Genomic DNA, 18,867 nt, shown 5'->3' on the forward strand with positions numbered 1-18,867 from the left:
GTATAATTTTGCTGAGAATCATGTGCTACCTCTTCAAATGATGAAGGGCTTATGCCCAAAACGTCAATTCTTCTGCTCCTCGGATGCTCCCTGACCTGCTGTGCTTTTCCAGCAACACACTCTCGACTACCTCTTCAAATGTTTGCCACTGCTTGCTTACTGTCTTTCCTGCCAATCTATCTGCCCAGTCCACAGTAGCTTGCATTATGCCAATTTCATTAGAATTCCCTTTTATTTAAGTTAAACACATTTGTTTCAGATAAAATTTCTCTACACAAACTGAATATTAAATTCTAGCATGTGTGACTACTATTCCTAGGGGGATCTTTTACTCTGAGGTCATTTACTAAACCTACCTCATTACCACATCCAGGGTAGCCTGTTTCCTGGTTGGCTCATGAATATTGCACCATGACACTATCCCTAATACACTGAGTTTGTTATTGTAGCTATTCTTCCAAATTGATTTATCCAATCAGTATGAAGATTGAAGTCACCTATAGTCATTGCTCTATTCTTTTTGCTACCCTTTCCTACAGTGAGGCTACTGTTTTGAGAGCGGGGTGTTGTCTATGCACTACTCCTACCAGTGATTTCTTTCTCTTGCTGTTATTTACTTCCACCAAAGTGGACTGTACGTCATCTGAGGCTAGATCATGTCTCACAAACTGTCCTTATTTCATCTTTTCTTAACAAAGCTGCCCCACCACCTTTTTTCTTATCCTCCTGCCATTCTGAAAGAAATATCCCTGAATGTTAAGTTCCCAGTGCCTCTGTAATGGCTAAGAAACCATACCCATTTACCTCAGTTTGCATCGTCAATTTGTCAAATTTCTGAATGCGTAATGCATGAAGATACAAGGCTTTTAGGCTTGCCTTTTTGCCATTTTTAATCATCCTAACTTTTCTTTTGGGCCTATTTGCCTCCCATTCTTGTCTACCATTTCTACCATTTTTGCATTTGGTTCTTCCTTTTTATAACTCTCCTTGTTTCTCCTTCCTTTGTCATCCTGCTTAGGTTCCCCTGCCCATACTTTAGTTTAAAGCAAATACTTTCCCTCAGACATCAGTTCAGGTCCTGCAAAGATAGAACGCGTTCAATTTCTACTGATCCCTGTCCCACCCAATATCCTAGGAATTTGAAATCCTCCCACTTGCACCATCTCACAGCTCCATATTCAATGATGCATCTTTTTATTTCAACATTGAATAGGATATTGTACCGGTTCATCCTGCAATCACTGTCTTTCAACTTTGTTCCTAACTCCCGATATTCAGCTTTTAGAACCTCATCCCTTTAACCATAGCCTATGTTTAACTGATATGTACCACAATCACTGGCTGTTCACCCACCCCCCCAGAATGTCCTGTTACCACTCTGAGATATCGTTGACCCGAGCACCAGAGAAATAATGTGGAGTCTCATTTGCTGCCACAGAAATGCCTATTTATTCCAGTATTCCAGTATTCTCCTCCTCTCCCATGAAGTTGAGCTAACTCTGGTGTGACAAGTTTAGCTGTACATGTCTGCCCTAAGAAGCCATTCCACTGCCACTCTCCCACCACACCCCCAATCATTCTTATCCAGAGTGGTATATCTGTTTTTCAGGGAAATAGCCACAAGTGGTTTCTGCACTGCCTATGGGCGGCACGGTGGCACAGTGGTTAGCACTGCTGCCTCACAGCGCCAGAGACCCGGGTTCAATTCCCGCCTCAGGCTGTGTGGAGTTTGCACGTTTTCCCCGTGTCTGTGTGGGTTTCCTCCGGGTGCTCCGGTTTCCTCCCACAGTCCAAAGATGTGCAGGTCAGGTGAATTGGCCATGTTATATTGCCCGTAGTGTTAGGTAAGGGGTACATGTAGAGGTATGGGTGGGTTGCGCTTCGGCGGGGCGGTGTGGACTTGTTGGGCCGAAGGGCCTGTTTCCACACTAAGTAATCTAATCTAATCAAATCTACCTCGTCCTTTTACTCTGCTTGGTGATCACCCATTCCCTTTATGTCTATGGTGTCTTAGCCTGCGGTGTGACCGCTTCTTTATATGTGCTAACCACTATACTCTCAGCTTCACTGCTGTGGCTCCATCGCCAAAACCCATGCTTCGAGGATCTGCAGCTGGAGACACTTCTGCACATGTGCTGGCCCCATGAACTGGAAACATGCACAGATTCCCACATAGAGTAGGAGGAGAAAGTAAACAGGAGAGCTTTGACTGTCCTGCCATGACTTATCCCTTTGGATTAAACCTTTTAAAGGGCCAATAAGACTAAGAGGAATAACAGATATAAGGAGGTGATCATATTTGTTTTAATGCAAGGAGTATGACAGGTCAGGCAGATGAATTTAGAGCTTGGATTAATACATGTCTTTATGATTTTGTAGCTATTACAGAAACCTGGTTGAGAGAGGGGCAGGATCAGCAGTTTGATGTTTCAGGCATGGTAAAGAAGTGGGGGAGTTGCATAACTGATTAGGGAAAGCACTTTAGAGGGCTTATCAAACAAGGTCATGTGGATAGAGTTTAGGACTAGGATGGATGTAATTATGGTGGAATTATATTGCAAGCCTCCCAACAGGCAGAGAAACAGAAATGTGTACAGATTTGAAAAAATATACAAATAGCAGGGTTATGGTAGGTGATTTTAACTTCCCCACACTGCCAAGGATTTAGATGGGGAGTTTTCTAGGCATGTCCAGGATCATTTTTTGAAATGCATAAGTAATCCAATTGGGGAAGGTGCGATACTAGACCTGGTGTTGGGAAATGAACCAGGTCAAGTGATCAAAATTTCAGTGGGGTCGCATTTTGAGAACAGTGACCATAATACTATAAATTTATAAGTTACTTATGGATAAGGATAAGAATGAAAGTACTAAACTGGGGGGAAGGCTAACTACCACAGTATCAGACAGGGACCGGTGAATGTAGATGATGGCAGCTGTTTGACGGTAAATCTATGTCTGGCACGTGTGAATCTTTTAAAGGCCAGTTGATTTAAATTCAGGACAAACATGTTCCTGTGAAAATCAAGGTTGGATGGCAAGATTAGAGTACCTTGGGTGACAATAGAATTGAGAGCTTAGTTAAGAGAAAGGAAGCATACGTGTGGTTTAGGAAACTGAAGACAGAGAGCCTGCAAAGCATACAAAGATAGCAGGAAAGATCTCAGACAAGGAATTAGGACTGAAAGAGGCCATGAAATGTCTTTAGTAAACATGATTAAGGAGAATTCCAAGGTGTTTCATATTTGAGCTAGAGCATAACGAGGGAAAGTGTAAATAAACTCCAGGTCAAAGGAGGGAATTTACACGTGGAGCTGGAGGAAGTGGGTGAGGTCCTTAAGGATAACTTCACATTGGTATTCACAAAGGACATGGTGGATGGTGAGTCTTTTGTTGTTACGTAATAATACAGGCAAAAAACAAACTACTATTGGAGTTCAAGGTGTGTGATTGGGAAGTGTGAGCCCACTTTTGAAATACTGCATTCAATTTTGGTGTCCCTGTTATAGGAAGGATGTTGTGAAACTTGAAAGGCTCCAGAAAAGATTTACAAGGACGTTGCCAGGGTTGGAAGATTTGAGCTATAGCGAGAGGCGGAAGAGGCTAGGGCTGTTTTTACTGGAGACTGAGGGGTGACCTTACGAAGGTTTATAAAATTATGAGGGGCATTAATAGGCCAATAGCTAAGATCTTTTCCCCAAGGTAGAGGAGTCCAAAACGAGAGGACATAGGTTTTAGGTGAGAGGGGAAAGATTTAAAAGGGACTTAATGGGCAACTTTTTCATGTAAAGAGTCATAGAGATGTACAATACGGAGACAGACCCTTCAGTCTAACTCATCCATGCTGATCAAATATCCCAACCCAATCTAGTCCCACCTGCCAGCACCCAGCCCATATCCCTCCAAACCCTTCCTATTCATATACCCATCCAGATGCCTTTTAAATATTGCAATTGTACCAGCCCCCACCACTTCCTCTGGCACCTCATACACGTACCACCCTCTGTGTGAAAAAGTTTCCCGTAAGGTCTCTTTTTATATCTTTTCCCTCTCACCCTAAACCTATGCCCTCTAGTTCGGGACTCCCTCACCCCAGGGAAAAGACTTTGTCTATTTATCCTATCCATGCCCCTCATGATTTTATAAACCTCTATAAGGTCACCCCTCAGCCTCTGATGCTCCAGGGAAAACAGCCCTAGCCTATTCAACCTCTCCCTATAGTTCAAATCCTCCAACCCTGGCAATATCCTTGTAAATCTTTTCTGAATCCTTTCAAGTTTCACAACATATTTCCGATAGGATGGAGACCAGAATTGCATGCAGTATTCCAACAATGGCCTAACCAATATCCTGTACAGCTGCAACATGACCTCCCAACTTCTATACTCAAACTTTAACCAATTATAAGAGAGCACACCAAACACCACCTTCACTGTCCTATCTACCTACTTTCAAGGACGGTGCGTGTATGGAATGAGCTGCCAGAGGAAGTGATGGAGGCGCGTACAGTTACAACATTTAAAAGGCATCTGGATGGGTATGTGAATAGGCAGTGTTTAGAGGGATAAGGGCCAAATTAATTTAGGATATCTGGTCAGCCTGACAAATTGAACCAAACTATCTGTTTCAATGCTGTACATCTCTATGATTCTATGACTCTGTGTTGGTAATCTGAGGTGTATCAATATAAAAAAGGAGGGCTGTTTTGAAAACAAAGACAAGTCCCCAGGATCTGATGAGATCCCTCCCAGAATGCCAAGGGATGCAGGTGACAAAATTGCTGGGGCCTTATTTGAAATCTTTGCATCCCCTTTAGTGACAGGAGAGGTCCCAGATGACTGAAGAATAGCCAACATGTTCCTTTGTTTGAGGGCAGCACAGATTTTCAGGGAAATTGCCGACCAGTAAGCCTTTAATCAGTGGTAGGGAAATTATTGGAGAAGATTCTTGGTGATACTCATATTTGGAAAAATATGGATTTATTAGCATCAGGCAGCATGACTTTGTCTCACAAATTTGATTGAGTTTTTTGAGGAAGTAACAAAGATAATTGAAGGCATTGTCTAATGAAGGCCTTTGACAAGGTCCCTCATGGCAGGTTGATATAAAAGGTGAAGTCATATGGGATCTGCAATGAGCTGCTAAAATGGATACAGAACTGGCTTAGTCATGGAAGACAGAGTAGCGGTGGAAAGTGTTTTTCTGACTGGAGATTCGTAACTAGTGGTGTTCCATAGGGATCAATGCTTGGACTTCTTTTGGTAATATATATAAATGACTTGAGGGAGAATATAGGTAGCCTCATTAGTAATTTTGCTGATGACAGAAAGATTAGGGGCATTCCAGATAATGAGGAGGATTGCCAGAGTATACAGCAGGATGTAGATAGGCTGGAGATTTAGGCATCAAAGTGGCAGATGGGGTTTAAACTGGACACATGTGAGGTGATGTATTTTGGAAGATCGAATGCAGGAGAGAAGTATACAGTAAATGGTAGAACCCTTAGTAGTATCCAGGGTAGCCAGGAAGGACCTGAAGAGAGAGCTAAAAGCAGCAAGGAGGGGACATGAAAGGTCCTTAGTCGATAGGATTAGGGAAAACCCTAAGGCTTTCTATAGGTATGTTAGGAATAAAAGAATGACTAGGGTAGGAATAGGTCCAGTCAAGGATAGTAGGGGGAAGTTGCGTGTGGAGGCGGAAGAGATTGGGGAGACACTGAATGAATACTTTTCTTCAGTATTTACTCAGGAACAGGGCATTGTTGTCGATGAGAATACTGAGTCACAAATAAGTAGAATGGATGGCTTTGAGGTATGTAGAGAAGAGGTGTTGGAAATCCTGGAAAAGGTGAAAATAGATAAGTCCCCTGGGCCTGATGGCATTTATCCTAGGATTCTCTGGGAAGCAAGGGAGGAGATTGCAGAGCCATTGGCCTTGATTTTTATGTCCTCTTTGTCTACAGGAGTAGTCCCAGAAGACTGGAGGATAGCAAATGTGGTTCCCTTGTTCAAAAAGGGGAGTAGGGATAGCCCTAGTAACTATAGGCCGGTGAGTCTCACTTCTGTTGTGGGCAAAGTCTTAGAGAGAATTGTAAGGGATAGGATTTATGCACATCTGGATAGGAATAATGTGATCAAGGATAGTCAGCATGGTTTTGTGAAGGGCAAGTCGTGCCTCACAAACCTTATTGAATTCTTTGAAAAGGTGACGAAGGAGGTTGATGAGGGGAAAGCGGTAGATGTGGTATATATGGATTTTAGTAAGGCGTTTGATAAGGTTCCCCATGGTAGGCTACTGCAGAAAATACGGAGATATGGCATTGAGGGTGAATTGGAGGTTTGGATTAGGAATTGGCTGGATGGAAGAAGACAGAGGGTAATAGTTGATGGCAAAGTTTCTTCATGGAGTGCCGTCACTAGCGGTGTTCCGCAAGGATCTGTTTTGGGACCATTGCTGTTTGTCATTTTTATAAATGACCTGGAAGAGGGGTTAGAAGGTTGGGTGAGCAAGTTTGCGGATGATACGAAAGTCGGAGGAGTTGTTGACAGTGAGGAAGCATGTGGCAGGTTACAGCAGGATATAGAGAAGCTGCAGAGCTGGGCAGAAAGGTGGCAGATGGAATTCAATGTAGCTAAGTGCGAGGTGATTCACTTTGGGAAGAATAACAAAAAGATGGGGTACTGGGCTAATGGTCGGATACTTGGTAGTGTGGATGAGCAGAGGGATCTTGGTGTCCATGTACACAGATCTCTGAAAGTTGCCACCCAGGTAAATAGTGCGGTGAGGAAGGCATATGGCGTACTGGCTTTTATTGGCAGAGGAATTGAGTTCCGGAGTCCTGAGGTCATGATGCAGTTGTATAAGACTCTGGTACGGCCGCATCTGGAATATTGTGTGCAGTTTTGGTCGCCATACTATAGGAAGGATGTGGAGGCATTGGAACGGGTGCAGAGGAGGTTTACCAGGATGTTGCCTGGTATGGAAGGAAAATCGTATGAGGAAAGACTGAGGCACTTGGGGCTGTTTTCACTAGAGAAAAGAAGGTTTAGGGGTGACTTGATTGAGGTGTACAAGATGATTAGGGGGTTAGATAGGGTCGACAGTATGAACCTTTTCCCGCGTATTGAGTCGGGTATTACAAGGGGGCATAGCTTTAAATTAAGGGGGGGTAGATATAGGACTGATGTTAGGGGTAGGTTCTTCACTCAGCGAGTCGTTAGTTCATGGAATGCCCTGCCAGTAACAGTGGTGGACTCTCCCTCTTTATGGGCATTTAAGAGGGCATTGGATAGGTATATGGAGGATAGTGGGTTAGTGTAGTTTAGGTGGGCTTGGATCGGCGCAACATCGAGGGCCCAAGGGCCTGTACTGCGCTGTATTCTTCTATGTTCTATGTTCTATGTTCTATCAACGTACAGAGAGATCTAAGCGTACAGGTCCATAGTTCCCTGAAAGTATCAACACAAGTCGATACAGTTGTCAAAAAGTCAAATAGCATGCTTGCTTTAATCATTTGGGGCATAAGAGTGTAAACATTGGCAAATCATGTTGCAGCTGTATAGAACTTTAGTTAGGCCACATTTGTGGGTGGCACAGTGGTTAGCACTGCTGCCTCAGTGTCAAGGACCTGGGTTTGATTCCAGTCTCAGGTATCTGTTTGTGTGGAGTTTCTCCCTGTGTCTGTGTGGGTTTCCTCTGGGTACTTTGGTTTCATCCTGCAGTCCAAAGATATGCAGAGTAGGTGAATTGGCCATGCTAAATTGCTCATAGTGTTCAGGGATGTGTAGGCTAGGTTCATTAGTCCGAGGAAATGTGGAGTAATAGGAGAGGAAATGGGTCCGGGTGGGATACTGTTCAGAGGTCAGTGTGGACTTGTTGGGGCAATGGCCTATTTCCACACTAGTGATTCTATTATTTGGAATATTGTGTACAATTCTGGTCGCCACAATACCTGAAAGATATGGAGGATTTGGAGAGGGTGCAGAAATAGTTTACCAAGATGCTCTGAATGCCAGTTCTGAAGAAGGATCACTGGACCAAAAACATTTGCTCTGCTTTCTCTCCACAGATGCTACGAGACCTGCAGAGTTTTGCCAGCAATTCCTGTGTTTGTACCAGAATGTTGTCTGGTTTAGCAGTGTATTAGCTATGAGGCTAAGTTGGACAAATTTGGTTTGTTTCAATTGAACTTTCAAGAATGAGGGGTGACCTGATAGAAATTTACAAAATTATGGGAGTCCTGTCTAGAATGTCAAGGGTGTTTCCCAGGGTAGAAATGTCAGTTCCCGGGGGCATAGGTTTAAGGTAAAATGGAAAAATTTAAAGGATTAGATTAGATTTTAGATTACATTACAGTGTGGAAACAGGCCCTTCGGCCCAACAAGTCCACACCGACCCGCCGAAGCGAAATCCACCCATACCCATATATTTACCCCTTACCTAACACTACGGGCAATTTAGCATGGCCAATTCACCTGACCCTGCACATCTTTTGGACTGTGGGAGGAAACCGGAGCACCCGGAGGAAACCCACGCAGACACGGGGAGAACGTGCAAACTCCACACAGTCAGTCGCCTGAGGCGGGAATTGAACCCGGGTCTCAGACGCTGTGAGGCAGCAGTGCTAACCACTGTGCCACCGTGCCGCCCACTGAGTTACAGAGTCATAGAGATGTACAGCACAGAAGCAGACCTTTCGGTCCAACTTGTCCATGCCGACCATATATCCCAACCCAATCTAGTCCCACCTGCCAGCACCCGGCCCATATCTCTCCAAACTCTTCCTATTCATATACCCATCCAGAAGCTCTTAATCAGATATCAATTACTTTAGGGGCTGTTCTTCCTTTGACCTCATTAAAACAAAATATAGCCCTTTTAAACCATAAACAACAAAGTAAAGACTTTACAAAGTATAAATAATAATAGGGATACAAATACTCACCTTCTGTACTGACCCAGTCAGCAGCTTCCACTTGGCACTGTGTTACTTTGAACCTTGATGTCAGCCCAGGAGCTCTGCCTCTGGATTTAGTGAAAGTAAGTTGTGCTGCTCCTTTGAAAATTGTCCTGCTGCTTTGCTAAGTTGCTCCTTGCCAGATTTGCTTTCACTCTGTCAGATCTCCAGTACTCTTGGGTTCAGTGTTGTCCTCTTCTCCCTAAATCCCTTCCCTGACTCCTATTCTTGGTCACTCCCTTTACCTGCCTGTTTTATTTGGCTTTAAAGCATCCATAGTCAATCAGAGATGAGAGTACATCTAATCCCTTTTTATTATTGACCTCCCTGACTCAACCCCACTTATTTACATGCCTAATCCTGGTGGAAGTGAAATCCTTCCCCAGGCCACTTCCAACTGCACAAATCCAACTATTTCTAGCAGTCTAAACTTTGGCCATTGGTGAGGATAAGTTCAAGTATGTTTTTCTCTTTCTTTCTCGAACCTTTATCATACCAACTAAAGCAACTCCTTACATGTTGAAGCAGTTCACATGTAAATACAGCAACATCTGGACAATATCCAGGTTTAGTCTGAAAAGTGGCAAGTAACATTTGCAACGCACAAATATCAGAAGATGACCATCTCCACCGAGAGAGAATCTAACCATCATTCTTTGACATTCAATGGCATTACCATCATTGAACCCACCAGTATCAACATGCTGTGGGTTACCATTGACCAGGAACTCAACTGGACTAGCTATAGGACAAGCCAGGGAACTATAGACCATGAGCCTGACCTCTGTGGTGGGCAAGTTGTTGGAGGGAATCCTGACGGACAGGATGTACATGTATTTGGAAAGGCAAGAACTGATTCAGGATAGTCAACATGGCTTTGTGCATGGGAAATCATGTGTCTCAAACTTGATTGAGTTTTTTGATGAATTAACAAAGAGGATTGAGGGCAGAGCAGTAGATGTGATCTATATGGACTTCAGTAAGGCTTTCGACAAGGTTCCCCATGGGAGACTGATTAGCAAGGTTAGATCTCATGGAATATAGGGAGAACTAGCCATTTGGATACAGAACTGGCTCAAAGGTAGAAGACAGGGTGGTGGTGGAGGGTTGTTTTTCAGACTGGAGGCCTGTGACCAGCGGAGTGCCACAAGGATCGGTGCTGGGCCCTCTACTTTTTGTCATTTACATAAATGATTTGGATGCGAGCATAAGAGGTACAGTTAGTAAATTTGCAGATTACACCAAAATTTGGAGGTGCAGTGGACAGCGAAGAGGGTTACCTCAGATTACAACAGGATCTTGACCAGATGGGCCAATGGGCTGAGAAGTGGCAGATGGAATTTAATTCAGATAAATGCGAGGTGCTGCATTTTGGGAAAGCAAATCTTAACAGGAATTATACACTTAATGGTAAGGTCCTAGGGAGTGTTGCTGAACAAAGAGACCTTGGAGTGCAGGTTCATAGCTCCTTGAAAGTGGAGTCGCAGGTAGATAGGATAGTGAAGAAGGCGTTTGGTATGCTTTCCTTTATTGGTCAGAGTATTGATTACAGGAGTTGGGAGGTCATGTTGCAGCTTTACAGGACATTGGTTAGGCCACTGTTGGAATATTGCGTGCAATTCTGGTCTCCTTCCTATCAGAAAGATGTTGTGAAACTTGAAAGGGTTCAGAAAAGATTTACAAGGATGTTGCCAGGGTTGGAGGATCTGAGCTACAGGGAGAGGCTGAACAGGCTGGGGCTGTTTTCCTTGGAGCGTCGGAGGCTGAGGGGTGACCTTATAGAGGTATACAAAATTATGAGGGGCATGGATAGGATAAATAGGCAAAGTCTTTTCCCCGAGGTCAGGGAGTCCAGAACTAGAGGGCGTAGGTCCAGGGTGAGAGGGGAAAGATATAAAAGAGACCTAAGGGGCAACATTTTCACGCAGAGGGTGGTAAATATATGGAATGAGCTGCCAGAGGATGTGGTGTAGGCCGGTACAATTGCAACATTTAAGAGGTATTTGGATGGGTATATGAATAGGAATGGTTTGGAGGGATATGGGCCAGGTAGAATGGGTTGGGCTATCTGGTTGGCATGGACGGGTTGGACCGAAGGGTCTGTTTCCATGCTGTACATCTCTATGACTCTGTATAAATACAGTGGCTACAAGAGCAAGTCAGAGGCTAGGAATATTGTGGTGAGTAACTTGTCACCTGACTCCCCAATGCCTATCCACTAAGGCAGGTGTGATGAAATACTCCCTACTTAACTGGATGAGTGCAGCTCCAACAACACAAGAAGCTTGACATCAATCCAGGACAAAGCAACTGCTTGACTGGTTCCACATCCACAAACATCCACCACCAATGCTTAACAGTAGCAGTGTGTAACATCAACAAGAGACACTGCAGGAATTCACCAAGCCTCCTTAGACAGCACCATCCAAACGTGCAACCACTTCCATCTGAAAGACCAAAGCAGCAGATATATGGGAACATCACCTGCAATTTCCCCTCCTAGCCACTCACTTTCCTGACTTGTAAATATATTGCACTCCCTTCAATGTTGGAGGTTTGTAATTTCTTCCCTGACAGCATTGTGGGTCTACCTACAGCAATGAAACACAGCTATTCAAGAAGGCAGTTCACCACCGCCTCTAGGGGAGCTAAGGATGGGCACCTACAATGTTCATATCCCATGAATGTGTGTTAAAGGAAAGAAATTAACCCTTTGACCAAACTTCTTCTTTTGTCATCTCTCCTAGTGGCCTGCTTTGTGACTAAGAATCAGATTTTTATTTGATATGAAGGGTAAAGTTAGCATATTCATTAAACAGAGACAACTGGTGGTGGTTTATCCAGCGGGTCACTATGCCTCAAACAAGGGGAGAGATTGAGAAGGAGAGTCCTTCATGGTAATCTCAGCCAGTGCAGGAACTGAATCCATGCTGTTGGCATCACTCTGCATCACAAGCCAGCCATCCAGCCAACTGAGCTAACTGTTTGCTTTGTATTCATTAATTCCCGGCCATTTTTACTTGCATTCCAATTGTAGTGCCCTTAATCAACTGATATTCTGTGGATTAAGGATCAAGCTGGTCATGGCTCAAAGCCATAGTACTTTGTATATCGATGACTCACAGAAGAATAAAGGAAATGGAGAGAAAACTAGACCATGTTCCATGGTTAATGCCACTTAATTTACCTTATTTTCATTTATATTTAGGAGCTGGATTATTGCTGTGGTTCTGTTCGCCGAGCTGGAAGTTTTTGTTGCAAACGTTTCGTCCACATAATGAATATGATTATTTATTAATCCAGCCCCTTATTCTTCTGCGTTGATGAAAATAATGTTTTAGTCTTCTACATTTGTAAGACTAAGGCCATTTGTAATTCTAGACAGATTCTTATAGGACACAATCCTGGGGCATTGATCAAATGTCCATTTCAGTATTTGGCACAGAGTGAAGACACAATCATTCAAAAATAAGTTTCAGACAGTCAACTCCCTGGCAATATCCTGAGCTTGACCTTAAGATTGTGGGCGGCACGGTGGCACAGTGGCTAGCACTGCTGCCTCACAGCGCCTGAGACCCAGGTTCAATTCCCGCCTCAGGCGACTATGTGGAGTTTGCACGTTCTCCCCGTGTCTGCGTGGGTTTCCTCCGGGTGTTCCGGTTTCCTCCCACAGTCCAAAAAAGTGCAGGTCAGATGAATTGGCCATGCTAAATTGCCCGTAGTGTTAGGTAAGGGGTAAATGTAGGGGTATGGATGGGTTGCGCTTCAGCGGGTCGGTGTGGACTTGTTGGGCCAAAGAGCCTGTTTCCACACTGTAATGTAATCTAATGTTAAATGAAATTTTAATTTGTGATGTCAACAGAGAAAATGTCATTGTTTTAAAACACACTGCCATTTATAAAATAGCCTCAGTTTTTGCTTGACCACCTACATCCAAAGCATTTCTGTTGCACTCCCAATGTCCAAGTTTTCTCCCTTGATTAATCTATGTTAACAAATAGGAAAGTTAGATTATCTGTCTTGCAGCATCAACTTCATTCCAAAAAATATGTCGTTCATGTACTATTCAATTCCAGCTTCAGTTACTTGCGCTCATAACATGGAGTTAAGTAGTGTTCGTAACTGACTTTTTTTTTATATCCAGAAGTGCTTTCTCACATAGCTGAATGGTTTTCTCCCCATCACCGAATCACCTGCTTAACTTTCCACCACTAAATCATTTGAGATTAAACCAATAATCAATTTACATGTAGAACTCATTTAGGGCAGTGCAATGACACCAAAGGCAGGGAGATTTAAATGAAGACAGAGTTAGAACTTTGAACATAGAACATTACAGCGCAGTACAGGAGTTTTGCCCCTCGATGTTGCACTGACCTGTGGAATCAATCTGAAGCCCATCAATCCTACACTATTCCATCTTCACCTGTATGTTTATCCAATGACCATTTAAATGCCCTGAATTTGGCGAGTCTAATACTGTGCTGAAACATGTGTTGCTGGAAAAGCGCAGCAGGTCAGGCAGCATCCAAGGAGCAGGAGAATCGACGTTTCGGGCATAAGCCCTTCTTTAGGGCTTATGCCCGAAACGTCGATTCTCCTGCTCCTTGGATGCTGCCTGACCTGCTGCGCTTTTCCAGCAACACATGTTTCAGCTCTGATCTCCAGCATCTGCAGTCCTTATTTTCTCCGAGTCTAATACTGTGGCAGGCAGTAGGAGGGAGAAATAAGGCGCTCCATCCTCTGCAATGTCTGTTATTCTCAAGGCATTAAGAGTGTTGGTTGACATCGTTCAGGCTGAAGGACAGTCAGGCACAGACATAGCATGAAAGAGGGGGGCAGGAAGTTGGCAACTACGAGCATGAGGGCACACTATGTGAACCTGTTAGTGGCCACCTTGGCCAAGCCCAGAAGCAGAGCAGACCCACAAGGAGGTTTTCTGACTCGCTCCAATTGCCCTGGGGCTCCACAACATTGACAAGTGGCAAGTAGCATTCACGCCACTCAAATGCTAGGCTATGACCATCATCAGCAAGAGACAATCTAACCACCACCCTTCATATTCAATAGTGTTACTATCACTGAATCCTTCACTGTCAACATCCTGGGGTAATCATTGATGAGAAACTCAACTGGACTCATCACATAAATACAGAGGCTACAACAGCAGATGAGAGGCTAGGAATCCTGCGGCAAGTAACTCACCACCCAACCCCTTTGTCCATTATCTACAAGGCCCAAGTCAGGAATGTGATGTAATATTCTCCACTTACCTGGATGGGTGCAGCCCCAATAACACTCAGAAGCTTAACAGCATCCAGGACAAAACTGCTGCTTGATTGGTATTACATCCACAAGCATCCACTCCCTGCACCACCAATGCTCAATAGCAGTGTGTAGTATCTACAAAATGCACTGCAACAATTCATCAAGGACAGCACCTTCCAAAACAATGACCACTTCCATCTAGAAGGACAAGGGCAGCAGATATTTGGGAACACCACCATCTTTAAGTTCCTCTCCAAACCACTCACCATCCTTCACCATTTCCTCACTGTCGCTGTGTTAAATCCTGGAATTCTGTCCCTAATGGCATTGTGAATCAACCCAGAGCATGTGGACTGCAGCGGTTCAAGAAGACAGCTCACCACTACCTTCTCGAGGGAACTAGGGACCTGCAATAAATGCTGGTCAGCCAGCGACACCCACATCATGCAAATGAATAAATTTTAAAAAGGGTCATATAGCTTGAAAACGGACATTTTGGTCCAACCAGTCCATACACATCATAATCCTAAATTAAACTAGTCCCACCTGTCTATGCTTGGCCCATATCACTCCAAGCATTTCTTAGCCCTGTGTTTATCCAAATGTTTTTTAAACATTGTAACTATACCCGCATCTACTACATTCTCTGGCAGTTCATTCCACACATTACACTGTGTGTAAACAAAAAAATTTGAATTGAACTCAGGCCACCTGGCTTAGAGGTAGCGACATTATTACTACATCACGAGCATCCCCTAACTGTTTCATAGATTAATGAGATTCTTCATTCTATCTTGGAAAAGTACTGAGTCTCAGCAGACACCACTTGTATAGAGTTGGGAAATCTTGATATCAAAAATGCCAAAAAGAACATTCCTTACAATTCTCACCAATGCAGACCTGGACTTGTAATTGAACATACATATAGAAATAGAATGCACATATCTTTGTAGTTAGGCTATACTTTTCTTTAATCAACCAGTAGGGAATCAACCAGTGGCTAACTTGATTTACAGAGATTTCTCAATTTTTAATTGTTGAACTTTCTTAATTGTAAACTCACTTTTCTTTGTCAGGTAGTGTGGCTTGGGATGAGAAGAAAATTGTGATTATTGTTTCATTCTTTTTCATGGCTGGTCATTTTCCCCATTAGATGTGGAGAAGGTATTCTTGCCTTGGCTGATGGAAGAAACAAAGAAATCGATAGAGAAGAGAATTTTGGGAAGGACTATGTTGGACAGTAAGTAGATAATCTATCCAAGCAATTCTATTTTTATGCATATACTCAATTAATTCATGTAACAGACTAAAATAAATGCAAAATCAAAACATCTTGGGTGCTGAAAATCTGAACTGAAAACAGAAAATTAAAGAGATACTCAACAGATTTCATATTATCCACAGAAAGAGAAGCAAACTAAACATTTCAAGCCTAATGACCTTCCTTTTCAAAGACTTTAAATGTTGGTTAATAACACCATAAGAAATAAGAACAGGAGTACGCTATTCAGGCCCTCAATCCTCCTCCACCACTCAGTAGGATTATGGTTAATCTGACATTCATCATTTCAAATTTTCCCTGTAATCCTAATAATCAATAATCTGTCTATCTCAGCCTTAAATATACGCAAGGATTCGACCCCAAAAGTAACTGAGCCCTCTGAGAGAAGAAATTCTTCCTCGTCTCCATGTTAATATGTTCCTTGTGTTGTGGTTTTAATGAAGCAGTGATGATTATTGGGCATGTTGGCAAATTCTTCTCATTCGGCTTCTGAGACAGTCTAAATTTATTACCTATATCAGACAAGGATATTGTTACTTATTGACTGCATCATGTGGTGAAGGAGTTTTGGTGCTGAAGAAATTGCCCCTGAGAAATCTTGAAGCTCAATATTTTGATCACTCTTAAAAGTTCTCCTTGAGTATTGTGTACAGTTTTGGTCTCCGTATTAAAGGAAGGATGCCATAGAGGGAGTGCAACAGAGGTTTACCAGACTAATCTGCCTTAGCAGGATTGTTTTTAAAAGAGCAGATTTAGGAAACTGAGCCTGTATTCTCTAGAATTTTGAAGACTAAGAGGTGATCTTATTAAACTTACAAAGGTAATCCAAGGTGTAATGGGGGTTGTAAATGTGGTGTTTCCCCTTGTTGATATGGAATCGAAGGACTTAAGCACAGAATAAGGGGCAGGTCTTTTATGAGGTGAGGAGCTACCTCTCCACTCCGTGGGCAGTAAATTTGGAATTCCCTACCCAGAGGGTTATAGGGGCTCAATCGTTGAGCATGTTCAAGACAGAATTTGATAGATTTTGGATATTAATATCAAGGGAAATGGAAATTGCCACTTTCCTGCACTTTTATGATTAGCCAGGATGATGTAGTAGGATGTTTTCCCCTTGCTGCTGGCTTCCCTTTAGGGAAGAAAACTGCCCTACATTTTGGTCTGACCTACGTGTGTACAGTTTTGGTCTGACCTACATTTGACTCCAGACCCACAACAATTTGATTGACTCTTTAACTGCCCGCTGAGCAATTAGGGAAGGACAATAAATGCTGGCCTATCCATGCTCGTCCTGTGATTGCATTTTTAAAAAAAGAAAAGGGTTTTTCTCTGCTTATAATTATGTACACAAGTTACCGCTGTTTCTTTAACATTATATCTTAACTTTTCCAAATACTCTATCAAATGGTATGATGCAATAAATATTACAAACGCTTTCTTTAAAGAGGTCATTTGGACATTGTTTGTCTATAACGCACACGTACTGTTGTTTCATATTGATTCTGCGCTTCTCCAAATGAGAAGAAATGTTGTTCCTGACAATGATGTGATTTTTAGTTTTCTAAACGTTGATATTATCCCAATGGGACTTTTGTTTCCAGAATACAGGATTTGTAATTGGGGTGTTACATTTTGGAATCCACCAGTCCTCTACCATCACTCCTGTACCAAGGAGGATTGGAAAAATGTCATCAGATCTTCATTCAGAAACCTATCTGGATCAATTACTTTATTAACTTTGAATAATACCACCTTTTTATCTATCCTTTTTAACCTATTTTTTTCTGTCCAATACTACTACTCCCCACTCTACTGACATAATAATTTGCTTTGAAAGATAATTACAAAATATTTAGTCAATATTCCAGCCCTTAACCTACATACGATTTCCTGACTTATCCTAGCGTTGCATAGTTTTTTCAATTTCCTTTTACATTTTATATTCTTATCTTTTTGATTTCTTTTCTTCTCATGCACCCTCATTGATCTTTACCTTTGATCAGTGGAAAAAGTCAAATACATATCAGCGCTGACACTCGTTGCACTTTAGAGCAATATGATTTTTATTCCATTTACTAACTGATGTAGCTTTTATCCAACATTCAGCAGAGACAATCTTGAATCAATCATAGTAAGGACTGTTCTTTCAAGAAAAATACAATTGTGAGCAGTGTAGCTTCTGTAATTATAAGTATGTTTGTTCATTGTTTTGCAGTTATACTTCGTGATGTGGTTAATAACAGAAAACAGGCTTTTGCGAAGATGAAATCTTAGAAACCAAAAAATGGGGAGACAATACAAGACCAATTTGGGTAAAGAAGGAATGCCAGAAATTTTATATCTTTCACTTCAATAAACAGTTCTGCTTTGCTAAATAAACTGTCAATCTGTGAAGAAAATAGCAGTGTGATGTTGCTAGTTTACATTTGTTTCATATCTTTGTCTGTTTTCATCTCTACTGACTGGCAGGTGTTTTAGTTTAATTTCTGGAACTTCATGCAAGCAAGTTTCTTTCTTAGGAAATTGATGTTACAATTGGAAGATAATCGAGCTATCCATCCAACTTTCAAAATAATAGCACCTTGAAGTGTTCTGAAAGAAAACTTAAAAACACATTGCAGTGTTTATGAATGTGAAGCACACATCAAAAATGGAATTATGACAAGTATACTTTTTTGTATTGCAATTTGCACTGGATTTCATTCTTATGTAATTTACATGTGTTTAGATTAAAACATTCCCACATCATCTTCTGAAAAGGCTCCAGGTTTATATTCTTTGTTTTGCCTCTCAGTACATTTCCTGGGTAAGTGTGCATGTTGCACTGTATCTGACCTGCCTCAACCACTTCCTGTGTTAGCTCATTCCATGCACGCAGCACCCTCTGCACACAAACATTACCCCTTGGGTCCCTTTTAAATTTTTCCCATCTCACCCTAAACCTATCCCCCCTCTAGTTCTGGACTCCCCCACCCCAGGGAAAAGACCTTATCTATTTATCCTACCCATGCCCCTCATGATTTTATAAATCTCTATAAGGCCACCCCTCAGCCTCCGATGCTCCAGGGAAAATAGCCCCAACCTATTCAGCCTCTCCCTATAGCTCAAACACTCCAACCATGGCAATATCTTTGTAAATCTCCTCTGAAACCTTTCAAGTTTCACAACATCCTTCCGACAGGAAAGAGACCAAAATTGCACGCAATAATCCACAGAACAAGTCATAGAGCATGGAAACAGACCCTTCCGTCCATGCCGACCAGCTATCCTAACCCAATCTAGTCCCACCTGCCAGCACCTGGCCCATATCCCTCCAAACCCTTCCAATTCATATACCTGTCCAAATGCCTTTTAAATGTTG

At 42.5% G+C, this 18,867-nt stretch overlaps 1 protein-coding gene across 2 annotated transcripts in view; it reads left to right on the top strand.

The window, feature by feature from the left end:
• Positions 1-18,256, top strand: part of rsph3 (radial spoke head 3) — an 80,565-nt gene extending 62,309 nt beyond the window's left edge. For both annotated transcript variants that reach the window (XM_087991470.1, XM_043696170.2), the window contains exons 7-8: positions 15,378-15,464; positions 17,722-18,256. In XM_087991470.1, the coding sequence (XP_087847596.1) occupies positions 15,378-15,464; positions 17,722-17,780 (146 nt within the window). In that variant the 3' untranslated portion in view covers positions 17,781-18,256. The remainder of the gene's footprint in view (positions 1-15,377; positions 15,465-17,721) is intronic.
• Positions 18,257-18,867: the final 611 nt, after the last annotated feature.

This window comes from Chiloscyllium plagiosum, unplaced genomic scaffold (assembly GCF_037043375.1).
Source record: "Chiloscyllium plagiosum isolate Xiang-an unplaced genomic scaffold, Cpla_swu_hap1 HiC_scaffold_10, whole genome shotgun sequence".
Taxonomy (NCBI): domain Eukaryota; kingdom Metazoa; phylum Chordata; class Chondrichthyes; order Orectolobiformes; family Hemiscylliidae; genus Chiloscyllium; species Chiloscyllium plagiosum.